Below are 16336 nucleotides of genomic sequence, written 5' to 3'. Positions count from 1 at the left end.
ACCCACTGCTAGTGAAGCAGGGCCCCGGGTGCGGGGGGGGCGCACTTGACTGTTCCCTCCCGCTCACCTGGTCTGGACAGCTCTGGTCGACCTAATGTCTCCCCCAGCAGCCCAGCTCCCATTCCCTGGCAGTCTCAGCTCCCCCTCTTCCTTCCTGGCTGCAACAGCTTCCAACAGCTTTGACTTCCTGCTCACCATCTCAGGATTCTCCAGTCCGTCCCTCACAGCCCGCCAGAAGCACAATCAAAAACAAGGAAGACAATGACTATCTCCTCCAAGACTTTTGCCCAACCCTGCTTACCCTCAATCTTTATGTCCCAGCCCTCTGTCCTGGCAGGCCGCGTTCCAGCCATCTGGAACTGCCGCGGCTCCCAGAGTGGCCTTGCAGCATGTACCTTGTCTCTGACCTTGGTACTTGCTCTTCCCTCTCCCCCTAGCTACCAAGAAGCTCCTCCAGGTAGGCCTTTCTTGACCACCCCACTGTGCATCCCCTTACAGCCCTTATTCCACACAGCTATTGTCCTGTCTCCTTGCCCAGGTCCCAGCTGGACTAGGAACTTCTCAAGGGCTTGAGCCACATATTCATCTCAGCGTCCCCTATAGTAACTAGCACAGTGTTAGGCACACAGTAGGTGCTCAATAAATGTTTGTTGGATGAATGGATGAATGCAGGGCCAGCCAGTTATTGGCACAATGCTGGAACTCACACCTATGTCTCTGAAGCCTTAGCTAGCCCTCTCCAAGATTTTATATAATGAGATGTATTTATCTTCAAAGAAGCTTGAGGACATACCAAAATCACAGAAAGACTTCCCACCGAGGGCTCTGTTCATAAACACCTATCTGTCTCCAAATTTAGGACTGACACAAAAAAATCTCAAAGCCCAAACAAGGTCATCTGCGGGCTCACACAGGTATTGGCCGGGCCGGGCGTCTGTCGGAGTGAAGGGAGGAAACCAGAACCGGCGCTTTCCTTGCCTGGGTGCCCACATTTAATAGGGCTCAGGGCTAAGCTCTGCCCGGAGCATCTCCCTGGCCCGCGCGGCGCCCTCTAGTGGCCACAATGCTCACCGGAAGGCGGAGAACTGCGAAAGGGGCGAGCGCCCTGCAACCACCCACATCCCGCCCTCCACCCCACCCCACCCCGCCATGCCCAGCCTCCCGTCATTTGAATCTTGGGTCTTAGGAGGGCTCGCTCCTGCCAAGAATCGGGCTTGACTGCTTTTTGAGCTGCAGCGTTCTGAGTTAAGTGCAGGCATCGCCGGAGCCAGGAAACACGGGAGCAAATCCCTGCTTTGCCACTTGGCGGCGCTGTGGCCGTGTGGTCACCCAACCCCAGGCGCGGAGGGGAGCCGCCCACCTGCCTGGCAGGGCCTTTAGTGAGGGGAGGTGCTCTAGTCAGGGTTTGGCATAGAACAGCACTCAATAAACCTCAGATCTTACGGCACAGGGCCTGGCCCCGAGGCTAGTGGATGCTTCACGTACACCACGCATGCCACATGCTATCAAAGTATTCGTGCATGGGAGCAGAACCTTAAGCGCAGCGGGTGACACAGGCCTCCGGTAGGCGGGTGCTTGGTGGGAGGGAAACGCCTGGATGGGGCCAGAATCGCCCTGGGTGGACTGAGGCACAAAAAGACCCGCAAAGCCATCTGAGATGCTGGACCGTCTTCCCCCTAGGGACAGTGTCCAGGAGGACAGCTCCCATCCTGGGCAACAGACAAGCTGATGCTGGAAGCCACTGCCGGTCCCTGGCTGGGAATCGAGGGTGGGGGGGGCGGGAAGAGCCACACCAAACCCCCAAGACAGGTCTCCTGCACGTTTCCAGTATTCTAGACTCTTGCTTTCACATCGGGTAGCCCCTGGCAACAGGTGCTACTGAGCACTGGAAATGCGGCTATTGCAAATCCTGGAACTGATTTTTAAATTCAGTTTTATTTCATTAAAATTTAAAGACTGACGCCCAATTTAGTTACTGGGAAACTTTTAAGTACATCTGGAACAATTTCAGATGTGAATCTCCTTTTTCAACTATGAATTTCATGAAAGCTAAATACAGATCAAATATTTTGGATAAAAATTTAGTGTCTAAATCAGGCTGTTAGTGTAAAAGTCTCACAGGATTTCAAAGATGCAAACTGTCTCATTACAAACGTTTTATATTTAAGTGGAAATAATACTATTTTGGACACACTGGGCTAAATAAAATATATTATTAAAATTAATTCCATCTGTTTTATTTTTTTCCTAATGTGGCTACTAGAAAACCTAAACCTACATATGTGCCTGGTGTTAGAGTTCTCTTAGGTGGGCGGGGCTGGTGTAGACCTACCCAGAGGTCTTCTTCCCTCTGACCTCCCATCCAGGCCTGGCCCTGCTCTCTGGTGCTGGCACAGGCCTGACCAGCCCAGACTGAGGGGCGGAGGCTAAAGCTGAGACCCCCTCCTGCCAGGGAGCAAGGGGCTCAGAGTGGCTGCCCTGGCAGCTAGGGGTTCTGGAATGGGCAATATCCCTGGCATGGCAGGTGGTTAGGGTAGTCAAGAGTTGGGGCAATGAGCTGAGAAGTCCTCATTAACCAGCGAGGAAAAGAAGAAATGCAGGGCAGAAAGACAAGAGACCCAGTGTTCATAACCAGGACTCAAAATGAGGGCTTGGTCACAAGGACTAAGTGCCTAACTGCTCCAAATAAGTGCAGAACAGGACAGCAACAAGCCTGAATTGAGACTTAACATCTGGACTCCTACCTGAGGGTCTCTGAATTTCACCAGTCAGGTGAAAGGCAAAAATTCCTGCCCTCGCAGCAGGAGTCCTGGTCAGGGAGCTCAGGGAGGAAGCCAGACAGGGCTCTCGCCCTTGCCAAAGCCCTGGACCCACAGTGGCCCCATTCCCCAGGCCAACTTTGGACCTGAGCGATTCTACACCCTGGTCCCTTTGCAATCTCTGTGTACCACGGCATGACCCAGTAGGTAGCCTCTGATTCTGCTCCCAGTTAGGCAGCCCTAAATATAATGCAACCTGAGGACTCTGGCTCAGGGGGCCAAAAGCATCTGGAGAATTCATGCAGGATCCTGGTCACCCACCCTGCCTTGTACCTTGTTTCCTAACTCTAAGATTACACAAGCCATGGTCTGTCTCAATCCTCGATCCACTAACACACAAGACCAGGTCAGAAGGGGGTTGTGCAGTCCATGGGTACAAAACAAAAGGCTCTCTCCACTGCACTGGTTACGTTTGCCATCCAAACAGGACAAAGTGCAAGTCTCATGACCACGGGGAACCAGCCCCGCAGCGTGCTGCTGCTACCCTTTGAAGTTTAGTCTGCTATCAGGTTAACACGGCTGTCATCGACTTTTCCCATGAGCTTGGGTCCTGGGTTCTCTGCTGGGGATAAGAGGAGCTTATTGAGAGCACATTGGTTTGGGGGCCTTGGCCCTTGGTCCCTTTGCAGGTTTGCCCTGTTCTGGTTTGATGACTGAAGGACTCCTCTTGCATGGTAAGTCTTGGAGACAAATACTTTGAGAGGAGAGAAACCAAGATACAAATATTAGAAAGGGCTGAGACTTAGGCAAGGCCATTTTGTCTTGTTAAACATGCTCATATCTGCACACGAACGCACACATCCTGTTGAACACCGAGCCAAATGCTATCTTTGAAAAGATCTCTTTTCAAACATTTATTTTCCAGCTACATGTTTTCCAATCCCAGCTGATAGGGCTGTGGAGATGTTACCCAAGGGCTGGAAGGCTTTCAGGCCAAACTATTCCAGAGGTTCCCACCTTTTGCCCAGGCGCCCTGCTCCCAAGGGCCCCTGTGAGGAATGCTTTGAGAATAAAGGGAAAGATCCATTCTGGTTTCGATAGACAGCAATGAGGTACTGTTCGGTTTTATTAGATATAAGGAATTATTGAGTCAAGTCAGAAGCAGCACAACTACTGCCGTATTAGAAGGATTAATACCCACCAGCCCAGACTGTGACTTGACTGGAGGCCCTCACCAATGGCTCCTGGTATCACTGACCTAATCCGGGGCCTCTATTCGCAGACAGGCCCACCGCAATCTTCATGCCTTATAGGAGTCCCTGGGGAAGAGATCTACCACCAAGGTCATCACTTCCGGCACCTAACTCTTGTGTCTGCTAGAAAATACCAACTAGATCATTCCTAAAAAGATCACACATAGCCATGTGTCAAGAAAGCCAACCGGGCCCCAAAGGGTCTCAGTCCTGTTTCCCGGTTGGGAAGCAGAACACAAATCTCAGGAAAAGACCTTCTCTCTTCAGCTGGTCACCAGAGATACTGAAAATAATGAAAAAGTTATATGTAATCCACTCTTTACCCCACAGGCTTGCAAACTCGAATGTCCACTGGGACCAGGCAGGTGGCATGTATGAGTGAAGTAAAGTAGAGAGGTGGATTAGATGGGTGGGAAGGGGGCTCCAATCAGGGGAGGGGGTTGCAGCAAACTGGACATGATGGCATGCCCCATCCTCCACCCAGCTAGCTTTTTTATGTGCAATCTCTCAAGTTTCAAATATTGGCAACAAATACAAAAGGTTTTTAAACACAGTAGAGGCTGTGCCTTGTAACTTCTGCCTTAGAGAATTTCCTACCTTAATAAAAGCTCCCCCCACCACCAAATAATACAACTCCAACCGAATTATTACAAAGAAATTAAGAGAAGTAGAAAAATATAGCAGCTTCAAAAATACCAGTCTCCCCACTTTAAAACAAAATCAATGGTAATTCATTGAATTCACTCTCATGTAGGAGGTCAGCTGGGTCTACCTATTGGCGAGACAGCTTTGCATTATTAAAATGACACCTGCTGCTACCCAACCCCAAATACAATGTCACCCTGCCTGCCCTCACACTATCCCCATGAGGCAGAGAAGGGACAGAATTAGGCTGCTTATTATGAAGAATAAATTGAAGCATAGAGCCAGGAGGGACCCTCCTTGATATCACACAGCCCCTCAGCCACAGGTTTCCAATTCCACATTTTGGTACCAGAGATGAAAGCCGAAGTAACTACTGGAAGGTATGCAGCACCTTGTAGAACCCTGGGCAGACAGGAGCCCAACTGCACGTCTGCCGAGCAAATCGTGCACGAATGAATGAATTTAGCTACTTCCCTTAGATAGTGCTTCCTACCAGGGAAAATCAGGAGTTGCTCTTACCATTCCAAAGACTTCACTTCTCCAGGGGCAGGCGAGGAAGGCAAGGGAGTTAATGCAGAGTTCCTTCTACGAGTGAACAGATGGCTCTCCTGGCTTTTAAGGGAACATCATCAACCCTGTCTGACTCATAAACAGAGGAAAAAGGATTCAGGAACTTGGCACCTCTGGGCTGGTTCTGCTTTGACCTTGGACAAGGGCCTGAGAGCGAGAGAAAGTCCCATGTCCTTGTAATCCATACTCCTACCTTTCTTGTTTGGTGCCATGGGCACTTCCCAGCATCCTTATTCTCAAAGGATTTGGCATAGAAAGTCAATGTCAACATGAAGAAAGGGGACACGCAAAGCAGGTGGCTGTCTTGGCTCTGACCCAATAGGCCCCCAGGGCAGCAGTATAGTCTTTTTGCTGGCTTGCTCTGGGAGCCAAGGTGTCAGGAAGCCTAACCCTCTCTGCTGGGGGTGGGGGTGGGGCGCACACACTTCCTAGAATTTCACAGGGAGAAGGGATTGGCTTATCTAGTTTCTCGAAGGAGCCATGATGGGCAATTTGGGTGGAACAAGTCTTTGCTGTTGGAGATTGTCCCGTATGTTGTGAGAAACCCACTAAATGCCAGAGGCACCTCATAGTCACAGTACCCCGCCCCCCCCCACAACACACTCTCACACTCACCCACACAGGTTTCCAATTCCGCCTGGAACGGCAGCCTGGCTCTTGGTTGAGAGCCCCGGGGCTTGTGTTTGAGACACAGAAGCCCCTAAAAGTTCAATGACATGTCCAAGGCCACCCCCCCTCCCCGATCTGATGAGTTCTGGTCCAGAGTCCTTTCCAGATGCACTTGAAATGACAGATGCTCATGCAGACACACCATCGGCTGCCACAGCACCACAGAGCCTCAAAGAAGACAGCCATCTGTCCCAATGCATAGAAAAACTGAAGTACAGAAAGACCAGATAACCTCACTGTGATCAGAGAGTGAGCAAATGTGAGGTGAGGGGCAGGTTCCAGGAAAATACATTTTCCTAGCTGGTTCAATGCAGCAGTCCCCTTACAGGTGGGGCCTTTGAAGCTACCACCATTCCAAGGTCAACATGGAGGCAAGGGGGCTCAGTGAGAAGGAGCCAGTCCCCAGTGTGCAGGTTAGAGTGTGGGTAGCCCAGCGGTCCAGCCTTCATCTCGAATCTCCAGCGGGATCAGCAGGAGTATGGACCAGTCCATCACAGGCTCTTGGCCCCTTCCCGGGGTCCTCACAGTCTCCGTTGGGACATATGGCTGTCAGTACCAGCTTCTCCTCAGGGTCCTGGAGGTGATCTGGAACACAAGAGAAGGAATCACCCAACCAGAAGGTCAAGTTTAAGAGTAAGTAAGCTAGCAATGAAAGGGGAGGAAGTTGGCCCCACTAAATATCTACCTAAAAACCACAGTAAAATACATATCGAGAACCTTAAAAAAGTAAATACCCTTTCACCCAGCAATTCCACTTCTAGGATTTTATCCTAAGGAAATAATTAGGAATAATTAGCAGAACTGCCATCTTGCTACCAGCCCAAGGATGAAATGACACGGAGGGTGGCCCAGCGGAGAGAAGGAATGAACTTGGGTCCTCAATGGGGTCACTGGGCCCCGGAATCAATCAGCTCTACAGCTGACTCTACCTGCAGACTATCTTTTAGGTGAGATACTGAATGCTCTTGCTGTTATCTATGTCAGCTTGAGTCATGGTTTCTCTACCTGCAGCTGAAAGCATCCTAAGCTATTTGATGTCCACAGAAGAGACTGGTTGAGTTAACTATGGCTCACCCACATGATGCGATTCAGGCATTAAAAATGATGCATAATCCCTGCTGAGCAGGGAGTCTGCTTCTTCCTCTCCCTCTGCTCCTAGCTCCTGCTCATGCAGTCTCTTGCTCAAATAAATAAATAAAATCTTAAAAAAAAGATGCATAAAATTCCATAGAACTAAACACACACACACACACACACAGACACACACACAAATACAAGTGAAACTGGGGGAATCTTAGTAAGATCTGTGGATTGTTTCAATGTCAATATTCCAGGTGTGATATTATCCTATAGTTTTGCAAGATGCTACCAGTGGGAGAAACTGGGCCAAGTGTACACAGGATCTCTCTGTACGATTTCTTACAACTGCATGTGAATCTACAATTACTTACCATTCCCCTGGAAGAGAAAAGAGGTTATTGATATGTAATTACTGCCATGGAATGTTGCATACTCACAATGTTATTGTGAAGGAAGCAGATTCCAAAACAGTACATATAAATGTGTCTGTATAATCACATATTTATTATGTATAAATGCAAATGCATAGTCCATGAATGCAATTTTAATACATTCACTTCTACTTGAGATTAAATAATTTGTTATATGCTACAGGGATGCCTGGCTGGCTCAGTCCAAAAAGCATTCCACTTTTTTTTTTTTTTTTAAGATTTTATTTATTTGTCGGGGTGGGGGCAGAAGCAGGGGGAGCGGTGGGCAGAGGGAGAGGCAGGCTCCCTGCTGAGCAAGAACCTCAGTGCTGGACTTGATCGATGCTGGATTTGATCTCGGGACCCTGGGATTGTGACCTGAGGCGAAGGCGGATGCTTAACCGACTGAGCCACCCAGGCGTCCCGAGCATGCAACTCTTGATCTCGGGGTCGTGAGTTTGAGCCCCACGTGGGGCGTAGAGATTAAATAAATAAAACTTTAAAAAAATTGTTATATGCTACAGAGAGGGGAGTTATCCAAGATTTATGTAAAATTGTTTATGATTCCTTTGCTTATGTTTTCCCTTTGGTTTCCAGAAATATCCAAAATGATGTTGGAGAGACCGAAGTTAACATTTTTACAATGGAATGCTTTAAATACCTGATGTATTTGGCAGATGATTCATGTATTATATAGAAGCGTATTTATTACAATTTAAATAGCACAAGGAGATATATAGCTAGGTAGACAGACAGATGCACAGAATGGTCTATGCCAAAATACGGATGATAATTACTTTTGAGGGATGGGAGTAAGCAAATGATTGTCATACTTGTTTTCCTTTCTCAAATATTTTGAGTTTTCACCCGTGATAGGCAGAATTCTAAGACGACCTTTAAGATTTCCACCCCTCAGTGTACTCATCCTATATAATCACCTCCTTTCAGTGCAGGTAGAATCTGTGAATAGGATGGGATGGTCGCTCCCTTGATCAGGGCACCATAGAGGACAACAGTGTGAATTCCTTCTGTGATTGAGTGACATAATCGGAGACCAGAAAAGTCTCCTGCTCCTTGAAGAAGCAGCTGCTGTTGGAGAGACGTGTAGAGGGATGGCTGTCAGAGCTGAGAACAGCCCCAGCTGACGGCCACCAAGAAGGCAGCAGAGAAGTGAATTCTGCCCACAACCACGTGAGCGTGAAGGACTTAGGTTCCAGAAAGGAATGCAGCCCGGCTGACCCTCTGATGCGGCTTAGTGAGGCCCTGCCTGGACTCCTGACCCACAGAAATCGTGAAGAATTAATGCGTGTTGTTTTAAGCCATTGAGTTTGTGGTAACTTCTTACATGCCGAGGGAAGGCTGACACCTCGCCTAATGATTTTTTCAAACATAAGGGACACAAGAAAAGTGTGTTTTAAAACACTGCCCATTGTTTTTTTCTGTAACAGAGCAGTGCTGTTCGGTGCACGTTGGGGCTGTGGGACACATACATTTAGCTGGTTACAACTTATTCCCCCAGCACTTTCTAGCTCTCTCCCAACAGCCTCAACAGCTGCTCCTGTGGACTTCGAAGAACTGTGTCTCCCCGCCTTCTCCCTTTAGCGGCCTGAGGATCCTACCCTAGAAAAGGCTTCTGGCTCAGTTCCTTCCTCTTCATTCCCAAACTGCCAGTGTTGGGTCCAGGATGCCCATTGTCCCCCCTGGGACTAGACAGTCCCCTCCTAACTGGCTCTGCCTCTAGTGCCTCCCTGCTCCACAGTGTTGTCACCTCTCCAGAACGCCCCTCATCAGGACACCCCTGCTCAGAAATGGCCCGCAGCTCACTATTTCTGAGAGACTTGGGTCTAGGGTCCCAATTTGGTCCCAGCCCTCCTTCTTAGCCCTCCTTCTTAGCCCCAGCCCTCCCGGTCTCCTGTACTCTCTGCCCCCCACCGGCGCTCCTGACAGGGGCTCCTTTTCTGAGCATGACATCATGCCCTCAAGCCTTCGTTCATACTGCTTCCTCTCCAAGGCTTCCCATTTCTGCCTAGGACAATCTCTAACCCTTAGCTCCAATGTCATGTGTTCCTGATGCTCTCTGGATCCTCGGGGGAAGATGGAATGCATCTGGCTCCAAGCACCCCACCATGCCTATGGCGGACACCTGCCTTCCAGCCCTGCCCCCACCAACTGCATTCATTAGTGAGAGGCTCATGGGGCTAGGGCCCTACTGGGGGGCCCGTGTGCCTGTTGCCCGGTGGCAGGAGCACCTCACATCACTCACCTCCATGCTCTGCACATGGCAAATGCTCCATGGGTATTGGTCAACTCTATCCCTTAGGTCCCTGTGTGCACAGGACCAACCCCATAATCCCAAGCACCTGGCCCTCAGAAGGCCAGGAAGGCAGCACACTCACCCTGAGCTGGGTCACTGGGGGAGGTGGCATCTGGATCCTTCCCCCGGCTCCAGGGACCCCAGGAAAAGCACGCCAGCAGTGCTGGGAGGCCCGGTCTCTCCCAGGGTCCTGCTGCTAGAAAGAACACAAAATCCCAGATGCCTCAGGTGAGCATGTTTGACAGGACTGAGAGATTTTCTGTTCAGCAAACCAGGAGCCTCAATTATCAACTGCCCTAGTTCAACCGTTTGATTAAAAAAACAAAGATTCTGGCGGCGCCTGGGTGGCTCAGCTGGTTAAGTGTCTGCCTTCGGCTCAGGTCACGGTTTCAGGGTCCTGGGATCGAGCCCCAGCTCTGTAGCAAGAAGGGAAGGCTGGAGAGCTTGGAGGACAGGAGGTGCTGGGAAGGTTGGGGCAGGAAGGGATCTGGGAGTGCAAAGAACAATCCTGCATCCCTCAGCTCTGCGGGATCCAGCTGTACGTAGTGCCAGTATTTTAATCCTGAGACCCTGAAAAGCTCTTGTGAAACCTTCCGTACCAGGTGCTGATGGCAGTAGTCACCCAGGCTGGGAAAAGACCCTCACTCCCCTTCCTACGCTTCAGGAGAACGTGTAGAGAAACGCAGCAGTGGGTGCACAACCAGAGTGGGTAGCCAAGAAGGATTAGAAAATTCTGGGCCTTCAGTCCCCACACCCTTTCCCCACACTCGGAGTCTTGGCATCTATTCCTATGACTCCGTGGCGCATCCCTAGCTGCACAGGGTCCTAGAAGCTCCTGGCCCCGCCAAACCCCTGGTCCCAGTTCTGTTCCCCTTTCCACCTTGAAACTTGGGCCTCCTGAGGCTTTCTCACCTCCTCTCCCTCCCTCCTAGCTCCCAGCCGAGTCCAACCTTCTCTCCACCAACTTGCCTGCCTTGAGCTGGTCGGCCGGCTCGGCTTTCCCAAGCCCCTGCGTCTCTTATGCTCTCTGGATCCTTCCGGAACAGACTGGACCCCGTGCCCAGGGCCCGCTCCACGCTAGCTGGGAAGGCCTAGTGCTAGGCACCTCCCCTCTCTGGGCCTCAGTTTACCGTGGTGCACAAGGAGTGAAGCTGACCTAAAGGGTTCCACCTTGGGGGCCTCCGGCCCACCCCAGCGGCCCACCGCCCGTGCCCTCCCGGGCCTCGTAGTCTCACCTGGTCGCGCGGGCCCGGCGGCTTGTAGCGCCCTGCAGGCGGCCGCCTGGACGGCCAGGCTGGAGGCCGGGTGGCCGGGACAGTAGGCGGCCGCCTGCACCGGGCCCCCCGCCTGGCGGCCGAACACTGCGCGCAGCAGCGCCTCCAGGAGCCGCAACCCCGTCGCCGCCGCGTCCTCGGGCCCGGCGTCGGCCACCAGCACCCCGACCAGCGCCGCCCCGGCCCGCCGGCGGCCGCGCACGTCCCGCAGCATCTCCCGCAAGCGGCGCCGCGGCTCGCGGGCGGTCAGCGAGGACGCGCGGCACAGCACGAAGACGAGCGGCGAGCGGATGGCGCGCGCCCCCGCCGTCCCGGGCGCCCTCTGCGCCCCCGGCGCCCCGGCCCCCGCGCCGCCCGGCTTGCCCGCGGCTTGCTCGGGAGGGAACACGGCCCGGGCGAAGTCCCGCAGCAGCGCGCGGCTCTGCTCGCGCTCCCACAGCTCGCCCACCAGGAGCACCTGCCCGCGGCCGCCCGCCGCCTCCACCAGCGCCTGGAAGGGCGGCTGTGCCGGGCGCGCGGGCCGCGCCGCCAGTTCCTCCAGCTCGCGCTCCATGCTCGTCGCCGCGCGTCCTCTGCGGCCGCCCCGGCCCTGCAGCGCCGGCGCTGGGGCCCGGAGGACACGCCCCCGAGGGCCAAGCCCCGCCCGACTCCCGGCCCGCGGGCCGGGCTCAGCTGGGCGGGGGCCTGGGGCTTTCCCCGCAAGCGCCCTGAGGGTGGCTCCTCCCGCAGTCCCTGTGGCAGACGCGGGGACACCGGCCGTCCATCTGTTCGTCCATCCATCTATCCATCCGTCCATGCGCCGCTTCCGTCATCCATTCAACAAACACTTGTTGAGCACCTACTAGGTGCAGGGCAGCCAAAGGTGAAGGAAGACAGAAACTTATCATGTGAACAAGTTAGGTCGGTTTGAGACCCGGAGCAGATACTTCTGGGGAGTCCGTGTAGTTTGGGGACCGGAACTTCTTGGGGGGGGGGCTGCCTCTAACTGTGCTGCTTTGGAGTGTTGGTGGGAGGCACCAGAAAAGGAAATGCAGAGAAGGGGGTAGGAAAGTGAGAAAAAAGGGGAAGCAGGGATTTCTTCTCTTACTTCTGTCACTTAATTCACCTTTTGGGCTTTCAGCATTTAACAAAGGCTAATCGAGGGCTCATTATTTCCACAAATACTTATTACCCTGGGCACTGGGGGGTGAAAACCAAGAAGACAGCATTACTCCCTGTAGAGCAGAAAACTTAGGAAGGCTGATGTGGGCACTGATGGTGCTCGGATCTGGGGTGGGGGTGGTGAGTGGTGGTGTAGGGGGTGACAAGAGGATGTCAGTAGGCCAGGTTAGAAGCAGAGATGCATTTCCTTTAATTCTAAGGGTCTAGGTCAGCTTCATCCAATGGAACATTCTTTGATGATGACAATGTTTTATATTATCTATACTGTCCAATGCAGTAGCCACAAGCCACATGTGACTATTATTACTTGAAATCTGGCTAGTGCAACTGAGGAGCTGAATTTTACATGTGATTTCATGTTAATTAAACATAAATAACTGCATGCGGTTCATGCCTGCAGCATTGGACCGAGCTGGTCAAAGCTCGTTACTTCCACTCTGTTATACACTGTATAGACTAAAAAGATCCCTTTGGGTCCAGAGCATGTTCATGCTCAGCTGTCTCTTTCTCCATGTAACCCCTAATCCGCTCTTCAGTTACCCTATTCCCTGTCCCCTATAATTATGCTGAAATGTCTCCTCTTGGAGAATTTGTATGTCCATTCAATAAAACACGCCTTTTTTGAGCACCTACTGGGTGCAAGCAGTGGGGATTGGAAGATGTAGAAGCAGCTCTGCTTTAAGGCTAATTATCCAGCAGTTGTTTTAGCCAATGTTTGGAGTAAGGACCCTGTATCTTTGTTGTGAGTCTAGTTAATATAAACCTCTTCCCTCTGTGTACCATCTTTGCTCAGGGCAGAGATCCAGGGGCTTGAGTGGGAAAAGCTCCAGATTTGGAGCAAGAAGCCCTGAGCCAGAATCAGAGTTGGGTTCTAACACCAGCTCTCATCTTGTATTTATTGAACATCTCTGCCATGTACCGTGCCCAGTGCTGAGGAGACAGCTGGGAACAGGCCAAATTCCTGCCTTCATGGAGGGGCTGTTCTAGGGAGTGCTGGGAGAGAGAGAGAGAGAGAGAGAGAGAAAGAAACACATAAATAACTGCTTCAGTTGGTAATCAGTACTATGAGAAAAGTGATGCATGGCTGACAAAATGGTCACGTGTTGGAGATGCTGACAACTCTCTGTGGGTACAATCCTGAAGATGCCACAGAAGCAAGAGGGACGTCGATGAGGATTAAGAAAGGAATGTAAAAACCATGAGAACCTGCCCCTTCCCCCCCAATCCTACCTCCTTGGAGGCAGCAGGGGGTTGGCTCATGGAGTGTGGGAAGAAAAGAGTAGTCCCTGCACCCGAGGGCTGGGTGCTAGAGAAGGGGATAGGTTGAGTGAATGTCTTGTAAGGAATGTGTACTTCTCTCTGCCTACATTGGCTTGGATAGATCATTGCCCAGCCCCAGCCCCCGCCCCCCAGCCCCAGCCTTATGGCCGTCACTGCCATGGTGCTCTGAGGCAGAAAATAGTTGCGCCAGCCAGGAATGGTAATATCAGGCTGGGGTTAGAAGCGTAGAACAACGACCAGACCTGGCAACTCCTAGCAGTCCTGGCCCTTCTTTGCCCCTGCCTGGGTCAGGGCATTCCAACCACATGACCTAGCTCATGAAAAGAGTAGTGGCCGGGGAGAGTGCCCAGAAGTTCCCTGAGAAAGGTGCCTGGTAAGTTTTGGGGGGTCAGAGGCACCTGGGGGGTAACCAAATTTACATTGTAATGCCAGAGGCAATTACCCCGTCCTCACACCCCCCTTCTTTGAGCTCCCCAGGAGGAAACAAGGTAGAATTTAGGCTTGAGCCTCTTTTAAGGTAGCCAAGGTAGCTGATATCCAGGAGACCATCAATCACTCAGAAAAGTAATGAGAAATCTGGAAAGTTTAAGACAGCAGATTTGTAATACCTGAATTAAGATTCATTTCAGATACTAATAACACAGACTCCAAATAACAGCTAGTAATAACACAGACTCCAAACACAACGAAAGTTTATTTTTCCCTTTTGTAGAAGTGTGGAGGTGGACGGTTCATGGCTGATAGAGTAACTTTGTATTACCAGTTCTTTGAGGGCTCAGGTTTCAATCCAGACCACTATTCCCCCATCTCATCTTCATAATCCAAGCTGGCAGTGAAAGCGCCAGCTGTCACATCTGTATTCCAGGCACCTGGGTAGCAGAGGGCTGAGGAAGGAACAAAAATCAGATTGCCTTCAGATTTCTTTTTTCTTTTTTAAGAAGTTATTGTATTTAATGAACATCTAAGAGGATTCTTTTTATTTATTTATTATTTATTTATTTATTTTTTAAAGATTTTATTTATTTATTTGAGAGAGCGAGAATGAGAGAGAGAGAGCACATGAGAGGGGGGAGGGTCAGAGGGAGAAGCAGACTCCCTGCTGAGCAGGGAGCCCGATGCGGAACTCGATTCCAGGACTCCAGGACTCCAGGATCATGACCTGAGCCGAAGGCAGTCGCTTAACCGACTGAGCCACCCAGGCGCCCTGCCTTCAGATTTCTTAACAGCAACACTGGATTTAAGACGATAGTTGAATACTATTTTTAAAGTAGTGCAGAGAAAGAATTTTGAACCAAGATTTTGATTTCTGGCTAAATTATCAGGTATTTATTTATTTTATTTTATTTTTTAAAAATTATCAGGTATTTAAAGGATCAGAAGGTGTCTCACATAGAGCCCCTCTTTGAAAACACCGTTAGAGGAAACACTCCAGCAAGAAAAGAACTAAATACAGGTGTGCCCAACAAGAGTAAGAGGGATTCAGTCGCTTGTTTAAATCACTGTTGTCCACAAAAGGGTGCAGTGCGGAGTCAGCAGAGCACAGCCTGGGTACATATAGGCTGCAGAGGTGACAGAGCCAGGAGGAGTCCTCCCGAGTGAATGGAAAGGGAACTGACCCCATCTAGGTCACCTCTTTGAGGCAGAGGGGAAGACACAGCAGCTGGCCAGAGAACTGCTCTGAGTTTTGGACTGTCTCGCAAGGCTTGTCTAAAACCAACACACGGGATGGCTCAGTTGGTCTGCTTTTGGCTCAGGTCATGATCCTAACGTCCGGGGATCGAGTCCCGAGTCGGGCTCCTTGCTCCGCAGAGAGCCTGCTTCTCCCTCTGCCTGCAGCTGCCCCTGCTTGTGCTCTCTCTCTCTCTCTGTGATTAAAATAAAATAATAATAAAAACAAATAAAAGAAAACCAACACGCTCTGCCCCAAGCTATTTATTCTCTGGCTTTAAATTTCCAGGTAACAATTCCAAACCTTCCAGTGATGGGATGGAGGATGAGTCAGAAAGGGGGTGGGTGTTAAACAAAGGTCGGAGTCCAGGGCTGGTGCAGTTTATCTTTACCTGTGTTATTTACATGGCAAACGGTCAGGTATTAAATTAACAGGAAACTACAAAGACCTTAAAAAAAAAAAGAGAGAGAGAGAGAGAGACAGGAGGACAAGATGATTTTTTCCTCCTCTGTGTCCACGCCCTTGAAAATATCATCATAAAACAAATAGGCTTTTTCTGATTTCTCTGGTTTTCGATGAAGATGTAAAGTGAAACCGGGATTTCTGAAACAATTTGCTTCTCTGTGGTCCCTCAAGCAGAACTTGGTGGGAAGAGTGACAGAAACATACTGATTTGGAAAAGAAGGAGTGATCTTGGTCTGGTTTGGGGAACATCCCTTGTTCTCTTTTCTCCCGGTCTTTCACGCTACCCTTCCTCCCTCCCTCTTTCCCCTCCCCCCTCCCCTCCCCTCCCCTCCCCTCCCCTCCCCTTCTCCCTTCACCTTTTTCCCTTTGCCATCCCTCTTCTTTCACTTCTTTCCTTCCTCATCCTTCTCCCCTAAACAATTGTTTTTGAGCTTTGAGGAAGGTGGGACCTGGGGAGAGTGTGTGGGCTCTGGGGGAATCCCTATATGCAGAGAAAGGATCTGAAATGTGAGCAAACCATGAAGGGGAAGGAAGCTGGGGGGGGTCCCCAGAACCTAGAGAGGAGGGAGGCTGGGGCGGGAGGTTTCCAGACCGGGTCTGACAGGGCCCTGCGGGCAGCTCCTGTCTCCTGTGCTGCGTCCTGGCTGCAGGATGACCCCAAGGGCACCGCTGTGATCGGACTTCATTTCTTTGTTGTCAGGGTGGAACATTTTCTTTTCTTTTTTTTTTTTTAAGATCTTATTTATTTATTTGAGAGAGAGAGAGAGCGCGCGTGAGAGCGCATAA

The 16336-nt window shown here is 50.9% G+C and overlaps 1 protein-coding gene across 2 annotated transcripts; it reads right to left on the bottom strand.

Annotated features, from left to right (window-relative positions):
• Window positions 1-3666: 3666 nt before the first annotated feature.
• Window positions 3667-11562, bottom strand: C3H2orf72 (chromosome 3 C2orf72 homolog). 2 transcript variants are annotated; one of them, XM_027591550.2, is made up of 3 exons: window positions 10936-11562; window positions 9783-9896; window positions 3667-6481 (listed from the first exon to the last, which is right to left on the bottom strand). In XM_027591550.2, exons 1-3 carry the CDS (start codon window positions 11525-11527, stop codon window positions 6342-6344), a joined length of 846 nt encoding a protein of 281 aa, XP_027447351.1. In that variant the 5' UTR covers window positions 11528-11562; the 3' UTR covers window positions 3667-6341. The 2 variants fall into 2 exon arrangements, with proteins under 2 accessions (XP_027447351.1, XP_027447352.1); XM_027591551.2 differs by having other exon boundaries at window positions 9783-9893.
• Between the last annotated feature and the right edge of the window lie 4774 nt (window positions 11563-16336).

This window comes from Zalophus californianus, chromosome 3, assembly GCF_009762305.2.
Source record: "Zalophus californianus isolate mZalCal1 chromosome 3, mZalCal1.pri.v2, whole genome shotgun sequence".
NCBI classification, from domain to species: domain Eukaryota; kingdom Metazoa; phylum Chordata; class Mammalia; order Carnivora; family Otariidae; genus Zalophus; species Zalophus californianus.
This window is presented reverse-complemented; position numbering and strand designations above follow the sequence as displayed.

Coding starts and splice junctions, on each gene's coding strand:
- C3H2orf72 (XM_027591550.2), bottom strand. CDS start 11,527: ATGGAGCGCGAGCTGGAGGAACTGGCGGCGCGGCCCGCGCGCCCGGCA. Junction 9,897..10,935: donor CGCCGGGCCCGCGCGACCAG/GTGAGACTACGA, acceptor TGTTCTTTCTAG/CAGCAGGACCCTGGGAGAGA. Junction 6,482..9,782: donor CCCCAGTGACCCAGCTCAGG/GTGAGTGTGCTG, acceptor CTTGTGTTCCAG/ATCACCTCCAGGACCCTGAG.